At 56.2% G+C, this 27,259-nt stretch overlaps 2 protein-coding genes across 7 annotated transcripts in view; one reads left to right on the forward strand and one right to left on the reverse strand.

The window, feature by feature from the left end:
* CDC42BPA (CDC42 binding protein kinase alpha) overlaps positions 1 to 4,778 on the forward strand; it is a 175,824-nt gene extending 171,046 nt beyond the window's left edge. For all 5 annotated transcript variants that reach the window (XM_037069514.1, XM_037069511.1, XM_037069512.1 and 2 more), the window contains 2 exons: positions 614 to 771; positions 1,105 to 4,778. In XM_037069514.1, coding sequence (XP_036925409.1) covers positions 614 to 771; positions 1,105 to 1,236 — 290 coding nt within the window. In that variant the 3' untranslated portion in view covers positions 1,237 to 4,778. The remainder of the gene's footprint in view (positions 1 to 613; positions 772 to 1,104) is intronic.
* Positions 4,779 to 8,775: 3,997 nt separating this feature from the next.
* Positions 8,776 to 27,259, reverse strand: part of COQ8A (coenzyme Q8A) — a 37,019-nt gene continuing 18,535 nt past the window's right edge. For both annotated transcript variants that reach the window (XM_037069515.1, XM_037069516.1), the window contains exons 2-15: positions 25,775 to 25,960; positions 22,251 to 22,649; positions 21,939 to 22,005; positions 16,443 to 16,517; positions 14,967 to 15,092; positions 12,771 to 12,856; positions 12,487 to 12,627; positions 12,032 to 12,113; positions 11,827 to 11,920; positions 11,410 to 11,551; positions 11,112 to 11,219; positions 10,928 to 10,993; positions 10,547 to 10,633; positions 8,776 to 9,860 (exon numbers count right to left, since the gene is read on the reverse strand). In XM_037069515.1, coding sequence (XP_036925410.1) covers positions 9,576 to 9,860; positions 10,547 to 10,633; positions 10,928 to 10,993; positions 11,112 to 11,219; positions 11,410 to 11,551; positions 11,827 to 11,920; positions 12,032 to 12,113; positions 12,487 to 12,627; positions 12,771 to 12,856; positions 14,967 to 15,092; positions 16,443 to 16,517; positions 21,939 to 22,005; positions 22,251 to 22,649; positions 25,775 to 25,951 — 1,935 coding nt within the window. In that variant the 5' untranslated portion in view covers positions 25,952 to 25,960 and the 3' untranslated portion in view covers positions 8,776 to 9,575. The remainder of the gene's footprint in view (positions 9,861 to 10,546; positions 10,634 to 10,927; positions 10,994 to 11,111; positions 11,220 to 11,409; positions 11,552 to 11,826; positions 11,921 to 12,031; positions 12,114 to 12,486; positions 12,628 to 12,770; positions 12,857 to 14,966; positions 15,093 to 16,442; positions 16,518 to 21,938; positions 22,006 to 22,250; positions 22,650 to 25,774; positions 25,961 to 27,259) is intronic.

The following is a 27,259-nucleotide window of genomic DNA, read 5'->3' on the forward strand; positions in this document are numbered from 1 at the left end:
GCCACTGGGTATATAAGCTTTACCAGTCGTCTTTTGACGTTTTTTTATTGGATTCTTAATGTAAAAAGCCCCACGAAATTGAGACTTGTTAAACCAGCAAAAAGCTAAAATAGTTTGTACCTGAACATATTTTATGACCAGTGGTCTTAATATTGAAGCTCAGCAAGATGAAAACATTTTTAAGCAAAAAATGTAAAATGACAGGGAATGCTAAGAGCTTTGTATCCCGGGATTTGGCCCTGCAGGATGAAATTGCCTAGGTTCCTTCGGGTTTTTGTGAGCGTTCTCTAGAAGCGAAGTGGCGGTAACGCGGCAGGCGGGGTGGCCTTCATCTCGGGGAGGTGCTCTGTGCTCCCCGGCGCTCGGCCGGCCGTTGAGCCCCTCCGGTGCGCCGGGCCCGGTGCGGGCAGGCCCCTCCGTGCGCGAGGAGCAGGCGGGCGGCGGGAAGGACTCGAGGGCAGTCTCGTCCGAGTGGGGCCTTGTCCAGCAAGCGGGGCGGTCCGGGCGCGGCCAGCACGCGCCGGCCACTCCCCGGGTGTCCCCACGGCTGACGCAGGGGCGATGCGCTCCGGGGAGGGGCGGGTGCCCACCGGCCCGCGCTGTGCCGCCGCAGGGTCATCCGCACAGAACGGCAGCGCGCTGAAGAGAGAGTTCTCCGGCGGAAGCTACAGCGCCAAGCGGCAGCCGCTGCCCTCCCCGTCCGAGGGCTCGCTGTCTTCCGGAGGCATGGACCAAGGAAGCGACACCCCGGCCCGGGACTACGACGGGGAGGTGAGTGCCGCGTGGGTCGCCGTCCGGGGCGGGCCGGAGAGCCCCTGTGCCGGGGACGGCGTGCGCACCGTCAGCCTCCGCGGCAGAGCCCCGCTCGGTCGCAGACTCCCGTGTCCCGCTCGGTCGCAGAGTCCCCGTGGCTTTGCGGGAGCGTGACCTGCATCCCCAAAGGCCCGTGGGCGTTTGTGATGATCTGTGTCCCTTAGCTTAGAAGGGCCCTGTCCCGACAGGAGAAAAGTCCCACGGGGGCATTCGGTCGGGGCGGGGGGTGCTGGTGGTCGCCTGAGGCCCTCCCGCCCCTCGCCCGGCGCCGACACCGCCTCTGGCCTGCAGGACTCCGACTCTCCGAGGCATTCCACCGCTTCCAACAGCTCCAACCTGAGCAGCCCGCCCAGCCCGGCGTCCCCGCGGAAGACCAAGAGCCTCTCCCTGGAGAGCACGGACCGCGGGACCTGGGACCCGTGACCCGCCCCAGCCCCGACAGACGGACCGAGCCGCTCCCCTCCCTCCGCCTCTGCCGGCGGCGCCAGGGCCGGCGGGAGTCAGAGTGTGACTGTGACCCCCAGGCCCTGCCCCTCCGCTTCACAGCAACAACCATAAAGGCAGACGTTCGCGGAACAGCTTAGACTAACACTGACTTCCTTTCATACCTTAGAGTTGCTTTCCATAGTATTCTACCCGCGCCCTCCCCCAACGGTAGCTTCAGTAGACCGATGACACAAAGCGGTAAGCGCCACGGTAGGATTAGACCGACTTTGTTTTCGAGCCCGTCTCAGTGCAGTCCCCCCGACGGCGCACCGGGTCCCGGGTGGGTCCTGTCCGCCCCCGTGGTGCGTGTCGACCTGGTCGTTGCCAGTCAGCCCTTATTAACAAAAACGATGCCTATTTTACTACGACGCAGAGTTTAAAGAAGTACACAAATGTAGAGATTAAATACTGAATGTACATAGTGAAAAGAAGCATCTTGTATTCAGTGAAAGATGGATGCATATATAAGAGAGCATTTAATTTAAAGAAGTGTGTTGTTTTTTGTCTGTTTTCCAGCTAAGTAATTTAAACAGCAGAAAGGCCTCGAGCCGACGCTTGCAGAGGGAGAGAGGGAGGAATCAGGGTTCCCTTTGGTGCCTAGTCCTCGAGCTGAGGCAGGGCCCAGTCTCCTGGGAGCTGCAGGGAAACGTGCGGACTTCAGTGTCGTGGGGTTGGTATGCGACTGGGCACCAGACTTGGGACCTTTGAAGCCTCTTCAGCAACAGCATCACACGGCAGATTTCCTTCTGTCTAAGACCTTTCTTTTTCTAGTAGAATTGAGCCACGCTTCTCGTATTTGATACGGTGGTACCTTCTGCAGATGAAAGTAGAAATGCAGTTTTGTTACCTTCTGATCCCTTCCATCCGACAGGAGGAACTCGGTGGCTTCTGAAGGGCCAAGAGAGGGTCTTAGAAGTGCTTTTCTTTCTGGGCTAATCCCACCCCCTAGTGGCAGTGAGGTGTCTGTCCCCCAGATGAGCCAGCGTCTCAGGGAGGAGTCTGTTTTGTGTGGTGCCAGCTTCCTCAGATAAGCCTGGGAAAGGGGTTTAATTACCAAATAATAGAAAACCTCAAATGCAAGGACTTGAACAGCCTTAACCAAATATTCTTTCCCATACGCAGTGGGTAATGAACGTGTTCACAGGGCATGGGCAGGAGGTCTGCCCAGCGCGCGGGCAGCATGCCGTGTTGACTAGATAAGCTTTTCCCCCTCATTTGCTACATTGTGTCGTTAGTTACATTTCCGTTTGAATTCCTGCTGTTTTAATTACCACAAGGAAACGAGATGCAGAACCAGAACTTTTTCCTTGCCATTTCACCAGGTAAGCACATGAGTAGAGAAAGAGATAGAAATAAACATATCTCGTGGAAGTAAAGAGAATTCTCTCCTCTTTTTCTTTTTATCTAAATTTGAGAACTAGAAACAGGATTTTTTTTTCCCTCTCTTTGAACTTCAACTGAAGTTGAAGAGTTTGCCTGCAGCTGCAGGGTCAGAATGCTGTCAGTCACCCTGAGTTCACATCGGCCTTGGCAGCTGTGCCCACCTTTTGGAACACTGCGGGCCACAGGAAGCCTAGCCTGCTTCCAAGTTGGTGCTGCTCTTGGAGAAGGTCATTGAGGTTCAGTGACGGGAGAAAAGATCCTGTTTGAGGATTATATCGCAGAAGGCTACAGTAGAGAAGTTAAAAATAATAACGTTAAGCTTTGACATTTAGACGTTCTGAGCTAGGGACTCACTCAAATTTGACAGTTTTACTTTGGTTGGGCCTAACTTACTGTGTAGTTCTAATCTCCCAGATCTTTTTTGCTTTTGGAAAAGAAGTGTCATGGAAGACTCTTTTGCACCTCCGGTATCCAGGGTTGGACCTTGAGTTGGGTTATTGCCATATGACTCTGGGAGCTCCTTAAACTTGGCATTTCCCAGGAGAGGAGGGAAGCAACCAGCCAGCCAGTGGCCAAGTGTCTGGCCACCCGCCCGTCCCCTCCTGACCCTCCCTTTCCTCCCCACTGCTTCTTCCTCACGTGGCTGCCACCTGCTTCTCTTCACTGGGACTCTGTACCGAGTCATTACTTTATCTCTTGAACAACTAAGTGAATATTTGTTGCCTGTAGGTGCTTACTTTTTAAAGGATGCTTTTAGGATCAAAATATAACCCTACTGAAGCCTGGACTCCACTCGCGAGTCGTACCCTTCAGCCTCCCAACAGGGCAGATGAGAGTGAGCTTGTTCTGGCTGCCAGGCTCACAGGCTGTCACCTTCCTGTTAACCTGGTGGGTTGCAACCCAGCCCTTGAGCTTTCTGTAGCAATCCTGCGTGGTACTGGCCCCACACGGGACTAGATTCTAACAGCAGGACTCGGGGTTCTGGTTCGGCAGGCCCCCGAGATAATAATCACCCTACCGGTTTCATCCCAACACAAAGCAGGCACCTTCAGAAGCTTCCAAGTTGAATGATTGGAAAAGGTGGGGACGGGTGCCAGGGGAATGGGAAACAGTGGTCATTCAGAGGGGTCAGTAGCCCGGATCACGGGAAGGTTTCTGTGTCGTCTGAGGTCACCCCTGTTTTTGTGGAGGACATTTTAAAATGTCCATGGCAGCGGGGACTCAGTTCTCAGCAGAAAGGAAAAGTAAACAAGGGACCTTTTTGACGTAAGCTGAAGTGTTGGTATTTGGTGCTATTAACATCCAGTCAGTTTGTTGTCGACCCTTGAATTCTAATTTAATCTTGTCATGTGCTTTGGGTGTATGAAATTATGTATATGCATATATATTTCTTTTTACCAAAAACAGAAGCCTTCCTTCTTATCAAGTAAATATTAAAGTATATTTCACTTCTTTAATTATGTGTGAATAGGCACACAGCACACACCCTGCTAACTTAGTGACTTGTTTTTCCGGAGAGCACAGTGTTCAGGCTATGAGATACGCAACTGAAAAGGGCCTCTCTCTACCTTTCCAATTAGTTCTTGTACCCAAGCTTCAGGGAAGACTCTGAAATTCATATTATGTTTACAGCAACAATCTGCCATTCCCTGGCTGGCTCTCAGCCTTCCTCTGCTTTCCACGTTGTTAGAATCATGTCATTTTGTTTCTCAGCGGCCATACCTACTTGTGAGAGAGCCCAGCTGGCATCTATGTGGACTCAGGTACCTTAGAGAAGAGCCAGAGCAGGGCTAGGCAGACATCCTCTACCCCCACGTACAGCAAGAGCCTTTGCCTGCCTTTGGCCGTGATCGCACCCTGTGGTCTCGGCTGCACGGGGCCTTGGGATGCTCACTGTCGACTTTCTGGACTGGGTGGCACACTCAACAGCGGTCACACTTTGCCACTCCCCAAATCTGTTGGGCACAGCAGGGAAGTAACGGGCACTTCCCTCCCCACCTCCCCACGCCCAGCCTCTCATGACATTTTCTTGAGCCCATCTCTGAAACCTCTTTCCTTGTTATGACTTTAGTTGTCACTCAAGTCCAGCATTTTCTGCGGAGTCCCTTGCTTCACCAGAGCGCCATCTCCCAGCCCGGCACCGGCCAGCAGGCCAGGCCTCTCGTCCTCCCCAGGGCAGCCCTGGCACACAGAACCCTGTCCTTGTGGGGGCGAGGGGGGAAGTTGACAGAACCAAATCAACCCTGAAATTTCATGAAAACAAAATGACCTGCCTTTTTATTTGATAGTGTAATATCATTTGTTTCCTAAGTTCTTTAGGGCTTTTTCTCATTGTAATATTATTGTACAGTTTTGCATGGCCTAGGTGTAATCATTTTTTTGTTTCGAGTATAATGCGGACAAATGATGTGCATAGGGAAGGGGAAAGATACTGCTTTGGCCTTTCATCACTTCCTCATTTCATCTTGTTTGGTTTTCTGCCCTCGGTGTCTTAGGGAAGTTTGTAAGAGATTCTCTGCTACCAAACAGCGGTGTGGATTCTTTTGCACAGAAATATTTAAGGTGGGATAGTCAAAAATGTAACAGAAGACTCCTCGCCAATATTTTATGTCGGTATCACTTAATATTAACCAGACTTTGATGTATTGCAATAAAACGGGGAACTGTTAGAATTGAGTACTTTGTGTCTTTTTTCCCCTGATTAAAAAGTCTGAGGAACGGAGAAAAGGTGACCAGCTCTTTCATCTTGTAGGGTTCCGCTCCCTGCAGGTCCCCCGCTGTGTCCAGGCTTCCTCCGTACACTTCGGGAGGACATGGGTTAGTTCCATCCAGGACTCTCTGCTCCTCCCCCAGCTCAGGTAAGAGTTGTGTGCAGTTGGTTCTCTCGCAGCTGTCAAGTCCTCTCTTCTGGTCAAAACCTCCTACTACCTGTAACAGTTGGCGCTGCCAGATTGCGTCTGTGTCTCGGCTATGTCACTAATGATGCTGCAATGAACCGAGTGTGTGTATCTTTTCAGATTAGTGTTTTGGATTTCTTTGAATAAATACCCACTCTTTTAAATTGTTTGAGCCGTCTTCATACTATTTCCCATTGTGACTGCACCAACGTACAATACCACCCACAGTTTACGAGGCTTCTCCTTTCTCCACGTCCTCACCAACACTTGTGTTTTGTTGATTTAGTGATGATAGCTGTTTTGACAGGTGTGAAGTGATACCTCACTATGGTTTTATTTTGTGTTTCCCTCATGATGAGTGACAGTGAGCATCTTTTCATATGTCTATTGGCAATTTGTATGTCTTTTTTGGAGAAGTGTCTATTCAGGTCCTCTGCACATTTTTTAATTGGATTGTTTGTGTTTTGGTGTTAAGTTGTATGAGTTCCTTATATATTTTGGTTATTAACCCCTTATCAGATGTAGAAGGTATTTACCAGTTAGTGAATACCTTCTCCCATGCAATAGGTTGTCTTTTTTTCTTAATGGTTTTCTTTGTTGTACAGAAACTTTTTAGTTTAATGTAGTCCCATTTGTTGTTTTTCTTGTTTCCCTTGCCAGAGGAGACATATCCAAAAAGCTACTGCTAAGGGTGATGTCAGAGTTTACTGCCCGTGCTTTCTTCTAGGAGTTTTATGGTTTCAGGTCTAAGCCTTTAATCCATTGTCAGTTTATTTTTGTATGTGGTGTAAATAAGTGGTCCAGTTTGTTTGTTTGTGTTTTTTTTTGCATGTATCCTATTTTCCCAGCACCACTTACTGAAACTACTAGCTTTTCCCCATATGGTGTGTCCTTCCCTCCTTTTTTGTATATTGACTGTATAAACAAGGGTTTAGTTCTAGGCTCTCTATTCCAATGATCTGTATATCTGTTTTTATGCCAGTACCATACTGTTTTGAATAATGTAGCTTTATGGTATATTTCGATAACAAGGCATGTGGTACTCCCCCCGCTTTTACCTCAAAATTTCGTTGGCTATTCAGGGTCTTTTGTGGTTCCATATAAATTATAAATTTTAGGGTTAGCTGTTCTGAGAATGCCAATGGTATTTAGATAGGGATTGCATTGAATCTGTAGATTGTTTTAGGTAATATAGGGACATTTTAGTGATATTAAGTCTTCCAGTCCATGAGCACAGTATATGCTTCCATATATTTGTATCTTCAGTTTTTTTCTTCAGCGTCTTGTAGTTTTGAGAGTACGCATCTTTCACTTCTGTGGTTAAAATTCTTCGTAGGTGTTATACTTTTTGATGCAATTATAAATGGGATTATCTTAATTTCTCCTTTTGATCATTAATTACAACCAACTTCTGAATATGAGTTTTATATCTGGAATTTATTTTTCAGTTCTAATAGTTTTTTAGTGAAATCTTTAGGGTTTTCTTTTCTGTGTCTATACTCATCGACAATATTAGCCTATAATTTTTTTACTTTTATTTTTGTAATGTGTTTGTCTGGTTTGGTATAAGGGTAGTGCTGACTCTGTGGAACGAGTCTGGAAGAATCCCTTCCTCTTCGGTTTTTAAAAAAATAACTTAAAAAGCCTAAGTATTAATTCTTCTTTGATTGTTTTGGTAGAAAGTCCATCTGGTCCTGGACTTTCATTTATTCGAAGTTTTATTACTGCTTCAACTTCACTACTAGCGATTGGTCTGCTTAGATTTTGTAGGTTTCCTAGTTCAGTCTTATCAGGTCATAAATTTGTCTATTTCTTCTGGACTGTTGAATTTGTTGGCATATAATTGTTCCATAGTATTCTTTAATGGCCCTTTGTACTTCTGTGGTGTTGTAATTTTTCTTTCATTTATGATTTTGTTTCGGCTTTTTTCCTTGATGAGTTTGGCAACAGGTTTATCCATTGTATTTATCTTTCAAAGAACCAGCTGTTTTATTTTTTCTGTTGTTTTTTAGTTTCTATTTTATTTCTGCTCTGATGTTAACTATTTACTTTGGGTTTTGTTTGTTCTCTTTCTGGTTCCTTTCGGTGTAGAGTCACAGGTTTTCTTGTCTTGAGGTGGGCCTGTGTAACTGTGAAATTTCCTCTCTGAACTAAGTACTTCTGCTGCCTCCCAGAAATCTTGAAAAGTTGCATTTGTTTCAAGGTAGTTTTTGAGTTCCTGTTGGATTTCTTCTTTGATCCTCATTGGTTGTTTAGGAGCATGTTGTTTAGTCTCACATATTTGTAGTTTTTTTCCAGTTTTCTTTGTATAACTGATTTCTAGTTTCATGCGGCTGCGGTTGAAAAAGATGCTTGATATGACTTTAGTCTTCTTGAATTTATTGGAACTTGTTTTGTGGCCTAGTGTGTGATCTATTCTGGAGAATGTTCCATGTGCAAAAAAAATGTGTATTCTGCAGTTTCCGGATGAAATGCTCTAACAAGGAATCGGCAGGTGGTGCTGAGCACCAGGGCTTTCCCTCAAGGGGTCACAGCCGTCAGGGAGACTACCCAGACCATGCCATCCTGCCCCAGAGCCGGGCATGTCTGTTGTTCATCAGTGCAGAATTTCAGAGAGATTTTCCTTTAAGAACCCTTAAAGCCTACCTTTAGAACCTATTTTGGACCAGTGCAGTCTCTCCAAGTTATCTACCCCAGTGAACTTTTCAGGGTGTTCACAGTCTGTTTGAAGGGCCTCTACCTAATGTTCAGAGTGCCCCCCTTACCTGGGAATTCAGACGCACAGTAAAAGCCACTTTTCAGGAAGTACTGCTCAGCTGATCTCTTAAAGTGGTATCACTGTAGCTCAGGCCAGTGCGGACCCACGGGGAGTTGTTGCCAACGCTGAGGAGATACATACAGCCCCTGACGAGCTGCGGCTCTTCTGTATGTGCGGAGTAGGGCCTAGGAGGTGTGCAGCGGAGTGGCTAGGGGGTGGCATACACCGTCCCTTCGCCCTTCTTCTCCTCCCTGCACCGCGCTCTTTGGTAAGGCATGTGCACCAAGCCTTCCAGGTTCATGCACCAAAAGCCTCACACTGGGAACATGTACAAACTTTGCAGGAGCCCCTGGAGACAGGATGGAGTGTGACACTGACCTTGGGCTCCTCACTGTCAGCTCAGAGCCCTTTACCAATGAAAAGATTAATGCCACAATGGTAGGATGTTTTGTTTTTATTGAAACAAGTAAATCAGACAATTAAAAGAATTTTACAAAAAATAACAGAGCCTGTGAGGGCCCCTCACGTCTACCCAGGTGACGTCTGCACATTTATGTCCCACACCATCCTGTAGCAGGTGCTGGAAGACAACAGCTGGCCCTTTGCCCCCTTCTGCTGCTCCTGACCCTGCCCATGGGGGGTGGCAGTTCTTAGAAAGTGCAGTGACCAGCCAGGGTGCAGGCGCGAGCCTCCCCAGCTTAAAAGGACTGGTTGGCACACTCAGGCCTGACTTCTCCCAGCTGCAGGTCACAAGCTGGAGAGAAAAAAGAGCAGAAAACACAAATCTCATTCTAGAAACATATACACACACAAACCTCGTATACGCATTCAGTAGCATCCAAAAAGGCTTCTCTGTTGTTTCTGGTGGCAAGGATTTGGAGGGAGTAGCCTTTGTTTTCTGATTAAAATTCACATTAGGTAAAACCCTGTTACTAAAAAGGAAAAGGGAGTAAAATTGCCTTTTATCTTCATCTAGAGTATTTGAGAGGGTGAATAAAACAACGGTTAGGTTCTGACATAGTAGTCAGGGTTCATTTTCATTCTGGCATGTCTCATCCCATATTCCCTTAGCAATAAAAACCGTGATAAGCACTGGTAATGGGGCTCCAAGCAGCGTCCCCTCCCCATCGGAGCCAGCCACCCTCTCTCCTTGGGCAAAGGAGTTGAAACGGAGTGTCATCACCACCAGCTTCCTACTGGCTTCAGCTGCACAGGAGCAGAGAGTTTGCACTGAGCGGCTACTGCTCGGCCCGCCTCTTGCAGTAGTTGCTGTAGGCCTCCTCAAACATGGCCTTACAGGGGAACTTGGCCTTCAGCTTGGAGCAGATGAGGAAGGAGCCCCCCATCTTCCTGTGCAGTGAGTAGGTCTCCTCGGGGGGCGGGATGAGCCGGTGCTTGAGCATGATGGGAATCAGGTTGTGGATCTTCTCGGTGGTGCTCTGGGTGCCGAAGTCGAAGGGCTCCTCGGAGGAGAAGGCCTCCCCCAGGATGAGGATGGCGTCCAGGTGGGCGTCTTCCATGGCCTGGAGGTGGAGAGGAAGGGGGAGCAGCCCTGAGCACCCCCTGAAAGCTCAGTTTGGAAGTCGAGGAGAGGGTCAGGTCAGTGAGGGTTTCACGTTTAACTGGATTGAATAATGGTTAACTGGAGTGTACACTCAAACCAACGGGCCAGGAAAGCGGCGTCAGGGTGTGCGCTGGGCTCCACGTGAGACCAAAGGGACGGTGCGCCCAGCCCGGAGGCTCTCAGATTCAGTTTGTACAAAAGCAAGTCTGAAGTGCTGCGGTGGCGGGTGCAGGGCCACCAAGGGAAGGGCTGCTTCTGGGAGACGGAGACACTGCCCGCTGCCCCGCCGAGCCCCGAAGCTCAATGTGACTGATGCAGATCTCCGGTGGTAAGGGAAGGAAAAACGAACTTCATGACAAGTCCCTTCCATACCCAACTGGGCAGGCCCAGCTTTCAGATGCCACGGTGACCTAGGGCTCTGGAGACACTTGAGGGGGCTGCCACCTCTGATTTCATCCATTTGTAAACTGAGCTTCTGCTTAGGATTTCGAAGGAACAAGGAGTCCACTGCCCACCCCCCGCCATCCCCCCCACACACACACAGGGGAGGCAACCCACCCAGCAGACGGCCTCCTCAGGCCAGGCCCCTGGGAACCGCGCCTGGAGCAGCAGGCCTGTGGGCCTGCAGCGTCCACGGGAGCTCACCTTGACCTCATAGCCAGTGAGGAACTTCATCTCTATGGATTTCTTCAGCACGGCCTCCCTGTCCCTGTCTGCAGCGGCCTTGATGATCTGGTTAGGGGCACCGTGGGCAGAACAGAGGAGGTGCTGAGGGCCACAAGTGCCCGCCTGGCCCTCTTCCCCCCAGTGCTGCTGACCCCATGTCTGTACTATCCCTTCTGGACCCCTGGCCTGGAGGTCCCAGCCAGGGCTGTGAGCCTGACAGGGCCGTGGCCTCACCCATTGTCACTACACTGAGCACAGGTGGGGACACAGGACAGAAGCCCGGTCAGCCTCCCTCCCACTCCCCACACACCCTGCCCCAGCCTCAGGACGGCACAGGCCAAGGCCAGACCCTGAGCCCACCTCGATGTAGACGTCAGTGAAGGACCTGTCAAATTCCCGAGTTGCTCCGAAGTCCAGAAGAGCCACCTGGGAAGGGGTGACACCAAACGGAGGTTTGCAGGTGGGAGCGGAGACCCCAGATCTCGGAGCCCCAGCTCCTGCGGAGCTCTCAGGCCCCTGCACGTGCCCTGCCCTGGGGGCTCACCTTGTGCTGCTGGGGGTCGTAGAAGAAGTTGGACCAGTTGGGGTCCGTCTGCATGAAGTGGAACTCGAACAGCTCCCTCAGGCACAGGACCAGGATGTTGTAGCAGATCTGGGGCGGGCAGGGGGGCCTGGTGATGGGGGGGCTGGGGGTGCTGGCTCCCACTGCCCTCCCATCTCCCACCCAGCCCCACTTTCTGCCCAGAGGACATCTGATTCCAAGGGTAGCACCTGGGGCAGGGGGAGGACACAGTAGGCCCCTGGTCCCCTTCAGCCACACAGGAAGCAGCTGGCAGACACACCTCGTTGCGGATCTCCTGGCTGAGCTCCTCTGCCTGGTCCAGGGGGAAGCCAGACACCAGCTCCGTGGTGAGCACATGAGGGCTGCAGAGCTCATCCACGATCTCAGGCACGTAGAAGAAGGGGTGGTCCTTCAGGAGCTCCCTGGCGAGGGCTGGAAGTCAGACTGGGGGCGCAGCTCCTCCCCACACCCACCCTGGGGTGACTCACGGGGTGATAAGGAACTGAGCCCACCCACTGGGGGGGTAGGATGTGGCTGTGGCCCCAGGCTCTGAGCACAGCCTTGTGCCCCTCAGAACGTTCCTCTCCTCCCCCACAGACAACAGAAAGATTGTCCCTCTGTCTCCCACTGTGGGGGAGCAACGGGCAAGGGGCCCAGAGCCCAGCCACCCCGCCCTGGAGCCCGCCAGGAGCTGCACCTGAACTTCCTGGCACAGGCGGCCTCTCGCTCGTAATTGCATTCCAGTGCCAGCTCCCGCCTCAGCACATCGATCAGGTGCTCGGGGAACAGGCCTGGACCAGGGAGGGGGGTTTCAGGGTAGGCTGAGGGCTCTCAAGGGAGGGTCCCTTGGGTGCCCAGAGCCCACCCCAAATGCCAGCATTGACCAAGAGCCAGATTCAGACCTTCTGGAAGCATGTTGCTCATGTTCAGCACGGCCATGAGGTTGTTGACGTCACTGTTGATGCTCTGGGCCACACCAGGGTACTGTGGGGGAGTGAGGGGTGTCCCAGGTGGAGGCCTCCCCCCACTCTCCCCACCAGCTGAGAGTTGCTCAGGAGTGTCCCACCAGGACCCCACACCTCGGGTGAGTCACAGCTGTTCCCTCTGCCATCCACTCAAGGCTCCAGCCTTCCAGCTCAGGCCCAAAGGAGACACCCACTGTGTCATCCTCGCCCCACCCAAACCAAGCTTGCTGGGAGGTGGTCCACCTCCCACAGTCACTCGGCAAATACCTTCTCAGCATCCTGAGCGGCCCAGGTGCTGGGGCCAGAAATGATGGTGTGGGTGCCCACACATTAGGGCCTGGGCTCTGCCCTCGCAGCCCCTGTGGGGTCAAGTGCACACACCGGGTGCCTACCTGGATCTTCATGGCCACCTCACGCCCGCCCTTCATTCGGGCCAGGTGCACCTGCCCGATTGAAGCAGCAGCGAAGGGCCGTTCCTCAAAGTACTCCAGCTTGTCCCGCCAGTTGGGGCCCAGGTCGTTGTTGAGAGTTTTCTGGAGGGAGAGGCCAGGGCGGGGCTGTGAGCAGAGCCCAGCCATGGGGGAGCACCCTGAGGAGCACCCGCAGCCCACCCCTCCCACGCAAGGAGAGGAAGCCGCAGGGGGACCCAGATGCCCCCGAGTGAGGCCTGCCTCACCGTCATCTGTTTCAGCGGCATGAAGTCCGCGCTCTGCCTCACCCGCTCAAAGATCTTGGCCAGGTGGGGGTTGATGAAAGCGTCATCTGGAAGGACCAGAGAAGTCAGAGCAGAGGGCTGACCCCTGAGAAGGAAGGGGCACAGGCCAGGAGCCGAGTGGCCACCGAACTGGCCCTGCCACAGCGTGGTCCCCTGGGAGAGGCTGCTCTACCCACCCGCCCCGGACACTGGAAGCCCATGTTCAGAGACCACAAGACGTAGGCGCAACACCACACTGTAGGCCCAGCCTCGGATTCCTCCTCGCATCCTGGCAGCATCTGCCCACCTGGCACACAGGTGGGGAAAGCTCCAGAGGGACACAGGCCTGGGTGTGCTCGCTCCGGGGGCACCGAGACCAGCTGTCACATCCGGAGCCAGCCACACCCAGCCCTCTCCCCCGGGCACTGGGTGGGCCTGTGCAGCGCAGGCCCGGTGTTCAGAGAAGCACAGACTCACCCAGCAACCTGAGAAGGTAGGCTTCTTAGAAGAAACACGCCTGGCTTTTTACGGTTACGAAAGAACAAATTTAGGAAATGCAGTAATGTTAAAAATACCCACATCTGACCCCCTGCAGACAACTATTTTTCTTCCTGACCCTTTTTCTGTTTTTCTGCAACAGTAGCCACACTGCCTGGAGGCCGCTGCAGCCCGCTCTCCGCAGGGGCAGCCTCCCCCAAGCTCCCTCTCAGCTGTCATGCAGCTTTCTGGTACGTTGTGCACAGGCACTGCAGCCGAGAGCCTCACGTCCCCCAGAAGACCTGCCACGCACCCCACTGGCCGCTGCTAAGGCTTAGGTCAGCTCCTGTGGGTAGGCAGGGACCCCGTGGTACCGGAAGCTCACGGTGGAGCTCGACAACTCCTTTCATACCACAGCCGTCCTCACCTGGGGGACAGTGTGTCATGCACACGCGTGCGGTGATGCTGGTGCAAACAAACCAGTCGCGTGAAAGTACAGCAGATCACACTAGATCAGAAACAACTGCTGCTGGGTTAGGTATTCGCTAGTCTGCTTATCACTACGCGGGAGGGAACGCTCTACACTTATTTTCCCAAGTTTGCCCTAAAACAGTGGGGCTACCCAGGCTGGGCAGCTCAGCGGGTTAGAGCACCACCTAAATACACCAAGGCTGCAGGGATCATCCTTGGTCAGGACAGGGATCAACAGAGCCAAGTTTTTCTCTCTCAAATCAGTGAGTAAAGCTTCCGAAATAAATAAAACAGCATGCCGGCAGCAGCCTCGCACCTCTGTGCCGTTGTATCATTTTGTGCGGAACGTGCCCAACAGCCCTGTGGCCCAGAAGCAGTAGGCTGACCACGCAGCCCAGGTGTGCAGCGGGCTGTGCCGTCTGCATGTGCGTGAGTGCGCTCAGTGCCGTCCGCACAATGGCATCACCTAACAGCGCACCTTTCAGAACATGCCCCTGTCGACAGGTGGCACGGGACTGAGGTGGTGACTGCCGTGGGCCCTGCACCACAGGTCCTCCTGCACGGGACCTGGGCCGCGTCTCCGAGGCTCCCCTTCAGGTAAGTAAGTCGGTGTGGAACTCCCGGGGTCGGCGCGTGTGCACCGCAAGACTCCAGATGTGAACAGCTGCAGAGTCTGCACACCCGCAGGCCACGTGCGTGCCCCGGCCTGCCTTACGTGTCAGCTCCTGTCTGACACTTGGCCGGTTCAACATGTCCATCTAACTGCTCGTGAGGGGACCTCACTTTCAAATGCTCCCACTCGGGAACTCCTGTGCGGGGGGAGGGCACCACTGGGAGCCCCAAGGCTCTCCCAATCTCTGCTCTGCGCTCGGAACCACAGAGCCAGCCTGCTGTTCCGCCACCTGCCCCATCCCTCCCTCCCTCCCTCCTTGGAGCCGCATGTCCCTTGCCCAACATCACACTGCAGCAGGCCTACGAGCCCCTTCCAGCTCCCTCCAACCCACACAGGGCCGGTGGGGGGAGTGAGACAGCTGCCAGACTTGGGAACTTCTGGGATGCCAGGGTACCCTCTATAGGCCTCAGAAACACCCAGAAAGAAGAAGGATGACTGTGGGCTCTAGTTTAAGGCACGTCATAAACTTCCCAGCTGGTCACCGGCCGGAAGGGCAGTGGGCAAAAAGAACCCCACACAGCCCCCCAGAGCCTACACACCAACAGGGCCCCACTCACCCTGGATGCTCAGCATCTGGCCCAGCTTGAGTGCCGCCCCACGCACCTTGCACAGTGTGCTCACAATGCGCTCCGCGTTGGCCTCCGACAGGAAGGGGCTGGAGTCCAGCACACCCTTCTTACCCCCTGTGGGCAGAAGCCAGGTCACCACGGCACCCACCCTCGTTCTCGGTGCCTGCTGACCTCACCCAAGTGGCAAGAGGAAGAGGCCGGCAGCGCTGGAAAGTGGCCCTTGGGAAGGTGGCACAGGTGCATGGCCCAAGGACCCTCTAGGTTCCTCTCCCACTGGGGCTCGGGGGGCCTGAGTGCAACTCAGCCCACTGGGCAGGGGTGAGGGGAGGTGCAGCCCCTGGGCAGGGGTGCCACTCCAGGATGGCTAGGCCAAAAAGGGTTCCCCGACCACACCTTTACCTAGGTCACCACCTTGGGCGGGGCTGGTTCTGAGAACAACTGGGGGAGCCCGGGGGTGGTTATGCCCACCCACTCAGGAGAGACTCTTCTAGGGAGGAGCGGAGCCAGGCTGGCCAGTGCCCTCCAGGCCCCAAGTCCCAGAGCCCGCTCCCAAAGCTGGAGCAGAGCTTGGGGGCCACCGGGGGCCATCCCACCCTGGCCTGAGCCCCAGGTCCTATGGCTCCTGGGCCCCTGGACCCCCAGCAAGGGCCACCACTTCCCTGACAAAGGGTACCAGCTGGAACCCTGGAACCACTTCAAGCCTCTTCCCAGCTTGGACGTGGTGAGAGAGGGCAGCCAGCTTCAGTGTGTGGGGGGCGGGGCAGGAAGGGGTCATGCCTAGGGAAGGGTGGCTTCATCTCCAAAGTGTTTCCTCGCCAACACTAAAAATACCCTCGCTAAATCCTCTGTCGCCCAATCCCCTTCCAAGCATACACAAGGTGCCCCGTGCCCCCCCCCCCAACTCAGGGGCCTGTGGGGACAGGCTAGTGCCTTCTCTACGAGAGGCCCCTCAATCCCACAAGAGGGGCCATCCACGTGACTGGCAGGCCCCAGAGGAGCCCAGCCCTGAGCCAGCAGCCAGACCTACGTGGACAGGACAGTGGGGTGTCACTGAAGAAGGATCCCTGTGGAAGGGAGAGGAGGTGTCAGGTACTGGAGTGAGCTGACATCTGAGGGGACCGACTGCTCTGACCTGACTCCTGGCTGACCGCAGGAGATGGGGAGGTGCCACGACCTCTGCCTCAGAGATGGAGGCCCCGTGGGGGGCTCTCCCAGCAACACTGACACCCCCAGCTGCATGTGGAGCCCTGGGGCACCTGACCAGCCAGGCTGATGGGCCTCAGCAGCTCCGGAGAGCAGGGGCAGCAGAGGCAAGGCCAAAACCTCTGCTCCGCTGGGGGAGTGCAGGTGCACCAGCCGCTGGAGGACCGGGGAAGGCAGGGTGGGCCAGGGTTGGAGCCCAGCAGCCTTCAGGCCTCAAGCAACCCCAGGAGGCCAACACTGCAGCCCCAGGGCCCAGCTCACCGGAGGCTTCCTCCGGGCGGAGGGTCTTCTTGGCAACTTCAGCCAGTGCTCCAAAGCCCAGGCCCACGGCCAGACCTGCAAGGAGGAGATGGAGGGCACTAGGCATTCACTCAGGAGCCGGGCTGCTGCCTACCGGCCTCCACCCACAAGCCCCCAACACACCCACCTCAGCTCCCTAGGGACCCCGAGGCCACTCCAGACATTGTGAGAGACGAAAAAGTAGAAGATACACATCTGTTGTTTTCAGAGATCTGGCCAGTGGTTTTGGTGAAAAAGCTTCACTGCCCCCGCCCCCCGTCACCTTTGCTCAGACACAGGCTCACGGGACACACCAGGACACCCTGGGACAACATGCAACCAGGAAACACACTGGGGGGGGGGGGACTCAGCACAGTGGGAGAGGACCAAGAGTGGGACACACCCACGGAACACAGCCCCCCATTGCGGAGTGTCTGAGAAGAGTCTCCAGTCCTCAAGGGTTCTCTGAGTCCCTGCAGCTGGAAGGAAAGGCCCCACCACAGTGACACAAAGCGGCGGTCATCGGAGCAAGTCAGAACATTCTGCAAAAGCAGAAGGTGGGGTGTCCCCAGGCGCAGCCAGAGAGACTCCCAGGAGCTCAGGCCGCAGCCCTCACTCAGGCACTGGCAGCGGTCTCAAGACAGGTTCTGGCCCTGCGCCCCCTTCTGTGGTCTTCTAGATCCAAGCTCATTAATGCCACGCTGATCCAGAGAAGGGCAGTGGGCGATCCCAGCTACCCAGGAGAGGCCCGAGGAGCCCAGCAGCTGCCCACGAAGGCCACGCTGAGAGCCCAGGAGCCTGGCTTCGAGCCTGTTTCCTCTACTTTCTACACGGTGCCGGCTGGATGAGGAGATATGTGGGGGTGGGGGGGGGGGCGGTGCACGCTGGCAGAGAATGAAGAACATGTGGCCAAGCACACTGACCTCTGCGGAAGGAACAGCAAAGACCCAGGGAAGACACGAAAGACGCCCTGAGACCAGCAGGTCTGGGGGTGGGGGAGCAGCAGCCCCCACTCCCAGAGGGTAGGCTCACCCCGGGTGCTGTGATTAACAGGCAAGGAAACCTGCACATACCCTCCCAAATCCCTACAGTGATTACATACTACATCTGTAAGAAATAAAAGCTCCTGCCTCCTAAGTCGTCGTGAAGATCGGACAACTGAATAAAGCAAAGTGCTTCCGACCGGTTCCAACATGAGGCCCTGCTGTGCCAGTGTTTGCCATGATCAGTCCTATTCAAAGTGCTGTCCAAAGGAAGCTCGGTGCCCGCCGCCTGCAGGGTCCAGCTCAAATAATGCCCCTTTCATTACACAGTCTCTTATTACAAATTCATAAGCATGTAATTCTGTAACCTAACAATATCACACTCAAGCACACCATATGGCACTTTAGGTGAAATGTTTAAATTAAAACTATGAATTAGTGCACCCATGTTATGACCCTACCAACCACACTCACGCTGGTGTTACTTCTGCTGGACCCTGTATATAATTTTAAATTATCTAGTAGCTACGTTTTAAAAACGCAAAAAAAAGTGAAATAAATTCTGACCATATATTTTATTTAACCCAGTATCTCCTGAATATCACTTCCACAAGTACTCAATCTAAGTATTAGTAGAGATATTTTACTTTTTTTTTTGAGCTAAGCCCTCAAAATCCAGTGCATCTTACCCTGAGAAGGCCTCGGCTCGGAACAGCCTCACTTCCAGGGCCCGGCGCCCCATGTGGCTGGTGGCTGGTTGCTGCTGCGGGACACGGGAAGGCGTCCCACAGGGGCCCAGAAGGCCAAGCTCTGGCAGCCACAGGAAGAAGCCACAGTCATCTGGAAATGGCCCTCAGGGTGACCCCGGGGCCCACCAAGGACACCTTCGGGTGCTGGGATGTAGCTGCCAGGCCCTGTTTCCCCCGGAGGTCACTGGGCACAGAGCTGGGAGCCTTGGCTCCAGGTAAACATTGACCTCCCTGCCCACCCCTGCCCCACCCAGCACACTATCTGACTTAGCAAAATAAATGATAATACTGACTTTCAAGCTCTAGCAAGTTTCACCAGTGTCTCTCTGCATCCAGATTTTTCTCTGCCTAGATCAAGTCCAAAGACAATGGCGTCAGAGGTCATCCAGCCTTGGGAATAGACATGGCAGCTGGGGCAGGGGAATGGCCAGAGCCCCTCTTTCTGCAGGCAGAGGCACCCCCACCACCTCCAGTGCCCCCACCCCACGACCCCCAGATGCCTTGTCGAACTGCTCTTTGGTGGTGCCTAGGCTGCAGGTCAGGTTGAAAGCTCTCCAAGGCCAAGGGCCTGTCATTAAATCATTAAACAAACATTGTAGAAAGGAGGCCTCGGGCTCCTCCTACTGCCAGCCCTGCAAGAGCCCTCAAGACCAGCCCAGAGCCAGGCCCAGCCAGCCCCGCAGCCCCGACCCTGGCCTCCTGGCCTCGGGATTTCCTACTCTAGTAAACAGAGAAAACGGGCCCTCCGGCCACCCCCCCCCAACCCCCCCCCCAGCCAAGATTAAAGCAATTCCCCAAACATTGCTGAGAGGGAAGGCGGGGCCCAGCTGGACTCCTCTTCTCTCAGAACCAGGTGACACCTCGAGGCAAACACCGGAGGGTCCACCTCTGCCTCAGATTCACCTCCAGGTCCTGGTGAGGACACCCAGGGGCCCACGCCTACTCGCTCCCTGTCACCTGTGGCCCATCAGTGCCGCCCCCAGCAGCACTCAGAACAGCATGCCTATCCCTGTTCCGATCCACACTCAGGCCTGGCCTGGCCACACAGTCTGCTGGGAGTCCCGCAGGAAAACCCACCCAAGGGAACCTGCTCTGCGGCCCCACAGAGGGCGGGGGGCCTCCATCCTAGCCTGTGAGAAGGTGCCAGGACCTTCCAAGAAAGTGCCTGACATCCCCCATTTCCTTCACAAACAGAGGTTTATAGTCGAGAAATTAGGGGGGAGGGAGCAGGAGCAGGGCCCTCCTCCAGGAAGGAGCCCCTTAGGGTGGTCTGGGGGCCTAGGCCCCGCCCCTGCCCCCGGAAGTCCCTCTGGAGGTCGTCAGAGCCAAGTGCGGCCCTCCCTGAGCAGCCACTGGGCTCTACCCAGGCAGGCACCGGGATTAAGGAAAAAACAAACAGCACCACGAGTAAGGAGGCTTGGGGAAAGGGGAGGCGGGAAGTAGTAAGGAACGTTCCTGCGGACCCTGGGGGAGGCTCTGCCACAGCAGGGGCAGAGGGACAGCTGCCAGTGTGACAGCCACCAGGGCACTCGCCCAGCGCTGAAACCCCTAGGGGAAGCCCTAGGGTGTGGGGACGGGTTCTAGTGGCGCACCCCTGGGCCTGGGGCCTGGGTGGACAGCGGGGCCCACAGAGGCAGCGGATGGTGGGTGAGGACGCTGCCCCTGCTTCCAGGTGATCCTGAACCCCGGTAACTCGCTTTCTCTGCCATATACGCATCCTCCACGCTGCCCCCTGAGAGAAGGGGGGCCTGGGGGTGGGGGCTGCAGCCCACAGCTCCGGAGGAGGGGCAGCCAGAAGGAGAAAGCTCCCTGTAGTGTGTTCTGGGAGGATCTCTGGAGCTGGCCCTCCGTGCCCAGAACTGGGCCACTGGGGCAGGGGAACTCCTCACACAGCTCCTGTGTTGGCGACAGGGGACAGGGGACCACCGATCTCGGGATGTGGGCTCGGACTGCCATTTGGGACAGAGGCCTCCTGGGCTCCGGCCCCAGCGCCAGCGCAAACACGCATCTGGCCCTGGGCACGGAAGGCGGCTATGGCTCAGCTTCCTCCCCGGGAACGGGAGACAAAGACAACTGCCCTCACCTCCCGCAGGACTTCTAAGGGGAAACAGACAGAACCTCCCTTTCGGCTGGAAACGCGGAAGCCCTGCTCCCACACCCCTGCCAAAGGCGTGGCACTCGTCACACCAGGACCTCAATGGAAGTCAACCCCCCTCCCGGCCAGTGTTTGTCGGGGGAGGGGCACATAACGACCCCCAGAGAAAGCTGTGCTGCTAATGGATCAACAGTACACCCAGGTGTGTCAATCTTCAGACAACGAAGCAACAAGAGCAAGCAACTTTGCTTTTCAATCTACGCAACGCCTGTCTAACATAAAACACTCTCACGCTGCTGTGTCTCTTAACAAAACCAGTGGAGTCTTGTGAACTAGTTCCTCAAGTAAAGCATTCTTCCCGAAGTGAGGGCCCCTGACCTCAGAAACAGTGAGCTTTCCCAGCGTCCAGTCCCTCTGCGCTTCATTCCTGACCCATTATTTTCTCATCAGCCTCTGATTAAGCATCGTCCTTCAAAATCCTTCCTAAATGGGACCTAATCAGCCTCCTCTCTTCCTACTCCTCGCTTGCTGTCCCCCTCTGCCGTCTTACTTCCCTCACTTGGGGCTCTCCTCCTGCTGCCGGGCTGACCCGGACTGGACACTCCTGGGCGAGGGTCCTCGCCGCCGCCACCACAGCGCACACTCAACTGGCCTCGGCGAGTTTCCTGCAGGGCCTGCTCTCTCTGTGGGTCTCATTTCTGTCATCGTCCCCTTCTCCCTCACTTCACAGGTGCAGAGGAGGTGCGACCAAGGCACAGAGAAAAGGATGGAGAACACAGCAAGGAGTGGAGGAGACCACGGAACCGAGGGGAAGATCTGAGCGTGGGACGGAAGTCCCAGAAGGAGAGGGGAGAGAACAGGCTGGAAGCACCGTTGGAAGAGACGACCGGCCTGAAGCCTGCTGGTCTGCACCTCGGAAACACCTCGCCCTCACGAGGGGAAGACTAGGCCAAGGACGAGGCAGGCAGAGCCCCAACCGTGAGCGGTCATGCCCACTCCGCACAGGCATCGTGAGTGGGCCCTCTGTGCTACACGGCCCTGCAAACCACCACTCGCCCAGGGCTTGTCCGTGGGTCGGGTTCACTAACTGTGCTGCCTGCAGAGCCCACGGAGGACCGGCGAGCTGCGGAGACGTGCTCCCAGGCACCCGGTCTGCAAGTCCACGCCATCACGAAGGACGTGGGGCTCTCCACGGGAATGTTCTGGTCGGTAAACACGCCACAGACACGATCACACCATGCCATAAAGGCGGGCACAGCTGCTGTGCACCTCCGCTGTAAAACGGTCCTTCAGCTCTGGTCAACGCACAGGTACGCTGGGCACAACGGCTATTCAAACCCCCACAGAAAAGGACAAATAAGGCCCATGATGCTAAAGCGTCTTAAAACGAACTTTCAACGACAGCAGCGGCTCAGGGCCTCAGCGCCTCAGTATCATTGCTGATGCCCCACAAGCCTGTGGGGATCCAGCAGATGGGTCCCCAAATGGCTGGCCCCAGGGGCAAAACCCATTCCGTCTGGGAGCTGAACCGGCCCAGAGAAGAACTCCCACTCACTCCCCCGCCCCAGGGCAGCCCGGCCCCACTCAGCCAGGACTGGCGTGCCTCCCTGGGCAGGGGAGGCGGCACAGGGCACGCAGCCAGCCACCTTACCTCCGAAGTTGGCCAGCCGCCCAATCCGTGTAACCGGCACCTTCCGCTCCCGAGCCCGCTCACTGAGCTGGAGGGAGGACAGAAAGAGACCTCAGGGAAATCAGCGAGCAGGGCAGGACTGGCCTTCGGAGTTTCACGCGGTCCCCTAGACCTTCTCCCACCCCCAAAGGCAGCGTCTGCCTAGCAGCCCACTCCAGCAAGAAGAGGCCCCCACCTTCCCCAGACTTCCCACCACAGGCGCCTGGAGGGGCTGACACCAGCACCATGGTGAGAACCACCCACGGGCCCGCTGCAGGGGGCCCCCAAACGCACCATCTGCTTGTGGGGCTTGCTCTCAGGGCGAGCCTTGGCCTGCCGGGCCTTCTCAATGTCCTCGGCCGTAAGGCCCCCCACAGGGGACTGGTCCTGGTGGAAGAACCGTCGCTGAAGGCCAGCGGCAGAGAAGGGGGCTCTGGTGTCTACAAAGAGCCTCCCGTTCACCCTGCCCAGAGGGGAGGCGGCCTGGCCTGGGAGCCCCGCTTCCCTAAAGGGTCCACTGTCAACGTAGGTAGAAGCTGGGCCCTTGCTGGCGACGTGATCGGGGGATGGAAACGATGACTGGTCTTGGACGGAGTCTGCAGAGGCGCCCTCAGCGCTCGGCCCTGAGAAGTGAAACTCTGATTCTGGGTCTTCGAAGTCCTCGACAGCCTGAGGCTCTTCATGCTTCTGACCCTGCAGGGAACAAACCCTGGAGTGAGAGGAGCAGGAGCCAGCCAGGTGACCCCCTGTGTCTGTCCCCCTCTGCAGAAGACAGCACCCCCTGCGGGCCTGCGCTCTGGTCCCCCAGAGGGTAGCATCCATTATTCCCAAAGCCTGTGGTCGGTTCTGGAGGCGAGCAGCACCTTCCCAGCCCCGGGGGCCGGGAGGCCCCGATTCCAGCCCTGCCTCCGCCAGGGCCCTGCTGTGCGGTCCCACCACAGTCTGAGAACCTTCAGAGACTACGTATGGGACCCAGCTGGGGCCGGGTGAGTAACTACCACTCCCAGCAAGTTCTTCACCTGCTGGCCAGGGATAAGGACAGGCCTCCGGGGCCTTGGGGAGGGTAAACCAGGGCAAAAGACAGGACACTCTGGAGAAGCCAAAGCATAACCCCAGAGCAGCGAGGGCAAGGGCAGCAGGGCCCCCCACCGCTCCAGGCCAGCGCCTCACCAGAGACATGACTTCACCGGGCAGCCAGGCAGCGTGCCACCGTCAGGGCTGGCCTGACCGCCCTTGGGAGTCAGGGGTACGTGTTTTCTTGATAACAGTTGTCGAGATCTGACCTTTGTGCTCAGGTTCTCTCTACTTTTGAGCCCTGAGTGACCTTGAGTGAGTTTCTGACCTCCTCTGTTACTTTCACATCTGAAAGGGGACTCCCCACGGTCACAGGGTTCCATGGGGACCACAGACAGGGCCAGAGGGACCGTGCTGAGGAGGCTGCAGCTGGGACAGCACTGACTCCTGGAGGCAGGTCGCTGGCCTGGACTCCCTGTCCCTCTGAAACGAAGTCGGCGTGCACAGCGCTGCCTGCGGCTGCGTAGTGGCGGCCGCAGACCCCCAGCTCAGCTTTATATGGGCACCTGGGGACCTAAGGACGTGAGACTTGCCTCTGGCAGAAGGAAACGGACTTGGCTATGACTCTCATCTCATGAGTAGGAAACTGAGGCTGAAGGGACCTGGTAAAGGCCCAGCAGTGACCAGTGGCAGAGCGGGGCTCCACACCAAGGCTTATCCTGCTGGCCACCCCACAGCACTTGTCTCAGAGCAGAAATAAACAGCACTGGGTCCTCGGGGCACTTCTCACGATGGCAAGGAAGCCCCAGGGTGAGGGGACCGGAGCCACGGGCTCCCCCTTCTGCCCTGTGACAGCTGCCTGGCTCTGCGTCACCACAACCTGTCTGTGTGGCTGTGAGGCCCTGAGGACACAGACGGGGCCTCAGGGCTGCAATGGGACCAGACGTGGTATCTGCTGAAAGAAGTGACCAAATCCTGGTGGAGCTGGAGGGACAGGCTTCTGGGTATCTGCACCTGCACCCTGTCCCCTCAGAGAAGGAGGCACGGGGATCTAAGTGCTGAGGGAGAGAATGGGACCATGGGCGAGGCTGTCGGCCCCTAAGTGCCTCCCTCCTACCTCCAAGTGACAGTCCTGGGAGACAGGCCTGCCTCTTCCAATAGGGGGCCTGCCTCTCAGAGGAGCCAGAGGAGCCTCTCGCCTCTCAGGGGGCCTGTCCAGATCTCACGCACTGTCTCACTCTTGGGAGGCCCCAGTGAGCTGGGCAACTGCACCTCCTGAGTGTTACACAGGCCAAACGCCCAACGGGAAGGCAATCCATCAGAAAAGGCACTGAGTGGGGGGCGGAGCCACAGCCCGGCCTCAGCAGGGGAGAGCGAGGGCAGGGCGTCTCACACCGGGAAGAGGACACACGAATCTGGTCCCGGCACCGAGGAATCACAGGCCTTGCACAAACTTCTTAGTCTCAGTTTGCCCATGTGGGAAAAGGGGTGAGCACCCAGGCCTGCCCCCTTCCCAGGGCAGCAGTGCGGCTTGGATGAGGTCTCGGGTGTGAAGGCTTCTAGAAGTAAAAGGCTTTTGTGTGGAGTGAGACACAGTCCATATTGCCACTGAACCCTCAGAGAACAGCAGGGGAGGGGCTGGGAATCAAAAAGTAAGACTGACCGGCAGGCTACAGGCTGTGATGGCCTTGGCCTGGGGCAGTGTGAGTACCCTCTGTACAAAGGTCAGCTACGCAGACAGAAACGGGAGCAGAGAGGCAGCAGGGTGCCCTCGGCAGCACAGCGCCCGGCACACAGGTGCCCGTGCACACAGAGGCCTGTTCCCGTCCCCCCGGACTTCGAGGACAGGTACCAGGGATGGCACAGTGTCACAGCGTGGTGAGCGGCCCTCCGCTCTATCACCCTGTTAATAATCCCCTCTCCGGCACTCATCTTTGCTCAAAACCTTCCCCTTGGATGGCAGGACGCACAGGCTGTCCGGACCATGGCACAAAGACAGCATGAGAGACGGGAGGATGGCGGGAGGCCAAGCTGCCCTCGGCGTCACCAGGAAGGCAGCCCAGCCCCACCCCGGGGACCCAGAGACCCTCGGAAGAACGAGGCAGACCCAGGGGGAAAGCCTCTGAAGCCTGAGGAAGGCCACCTGGCGCACAGGCTCCAGTGACAGCCCCACGCCGAGGTACCCAATGCAACACGTTTCCCGGCCCGGCCGTGTCCCCACTGAGCCTGGACAGTGGGGGGCTCCCATCACTTCTGCAGAGAAACCAACCCCAGGAAGAAACACGGACGCCAATCAGGGACCGGGGAGAGGGCGCTTTGTCGCACTGAAAATGTGTCCGCTTCAGGGAGGACGCACGCAGAGTTCCCTTCCGCTGCCTCCCTTAGAACACGGGCGAGTGATACCTTCTCCTCCATGATGCTGGGAATGCCCCAAAGTGAAAAGGCCTCTCTTCGGTACCTCAACACAGGCCCAGAAACTGGAGGTCGCCCTCGATCCCCCTGCAGCACGGCCCGGTCCCTCCCCTGAGCCGGGCGCCCGTGAACTGCTCCTCCACCGAGTGTGCGGGGCTGTGGGACTCCTGGGGCTTCTCGTCAGCTCCCTGCAGCTCCTGTGGCTGAAACCTGAGTCCCCAGCAGCCTCACAGAGGGTCCCTGCCCTGCCGGGAAGGACGGTGGGGTATACTAACCAGCGGGCTCTCTGGCCGCAAGGAGACCAGCCACCCTGCCTACATAGGTCCTGGTCTCACCTAGAACTCCACGTGTGCCCCCTCCCACAGGCACCCCTCCTGGGCCAGCCCGCTTACCTGCGCCATTCCCAAGACCATGCCGATCTGCTCCGCAGCTGTGGACTGGAGGGCCCTGGCCGCCAGGAGGAGCTCCCCGCCGAGGCCCAGGTGCTGCAGGTGGGTTTCCACGGCCGCCTGGGTCAGCTTGGCAAGGCCTTTGACCAACATGATGGCATCCCCCAACATGGCAGCCATCCCTCAGGGCTGGAAGAGAGCAGGCTGAGTCAGGGCGGGGGTGCCACACCTCACACGGGGTCACACGCACATCAGTCAACTCCACCCCAAACTCTGGGCAGAAGGTGGCTGGTTTCCACTGACCTACCACCCTTCTGATCCAGGCTGACAGAGAAAAGAGAAAAGTAAGGGCCCAGGGCTCAAGGTCAGTCTGGGTGTTCAGACTGAATGCAATGATTCAAGGGGCCAGGGCTGCACACCGGCATATTCTCACCTGTCTCACAGCCACCCGATGACACCCCCGATGGCACAGAGAGGTAAAGTGACCTGCCCACAGTCTCCCTGCCACCAAGCGGCAGAACCAGGACTTGGATCAGAACTGCTGCCTGAGTCCAGCATTTTCCCCCTGGGCCACACCGCAGGCTGGAGCCAGCATACCTGTTCCCAAAACGGTTCCCTGGAGGCCCAGGGCCCTATCCCCAGCCCGTCAGGGGCTGCCCATCCGGGGCTGCCCGTCCCTGCCCGGCAGCCCTCACCCTGCCCAGACACCACTAGACCCCCAGACAGAGCCCCTCCCACCAAGCTCAGCCGTTCACCAGTGTTTTCAAACTGCAGTCCAACATTAAAAACAGCATGACGTGAACAGAAAAGGAAGCCTCCAAGGCTCCATGGGCCGAGTGCCTTATGAAACGTGTTTCCCTGTGCGTGAGCACACGTGAGCTTCTCAGTCTCTTTTTCCTCTACCAGGTCACAGTCTAAAAAAATGTGTTTCTTAATGTAGGTCAGTGTCAAAGAGGCTGGAAAGCCACTGTACACAGCGGTGCCTTGTATACAAGGTAGGGAGTGTGCTGCCAATCACCCAAGTATTTCTTAACAGCTGCTAGGGGGCTGTGTGCTGGGAGGGGCACGGCACGGTCCTGCTAACAAACCGGGGCTGAAGAAAAGCCACAAAGAGGAAAGGAGCAGCGGGTACCCCACCGAAAACTCACTCTGGACGGCGCAGGGAAGCACTGCAGTCTGCTAAGAGTCTCGGAGATGAGATGGAAACCAGCGAGGAGAGGGGCACGGAGGGCACTGCAGGCCGGGACCTGCGTGGGCAAACACACGGAGGCTGAGAAGGGCCGAGTGCGCCTGGATGCAGGGCCAACGAGAGGCAGAGGGCTGTCCCCCTCGAGGATTCCCTCTTCTCATCGCACTGACTGACAGAAGAACATACTGGAAAGTCAGGTAACAGCGCTGACTAGGACCGCAGCCAGAACCCCCGCGAGCTCCGAAGGTGGCAGACAGGCTCCCTCCCACCTGTCCTTCACAGGGGACACCCTAGTCAGC

This window comes from Sturnira hondurensis, unplaced genomic scaffold, assembly GCF_014824575.4.
Source record: "Sturnira hondurensis isolate 20B ecotype Veracruz unplaced genomic scaffold, ASM1482457v3 Scaffold0018525, whole genome shotgun sequence".
Lineage (NCBI taxonomy): Eukaryota > Metazoa > Chordata > Mammalia > Chiroptera > Phyllostomidae > Sturnira > Sturnira hondurensis.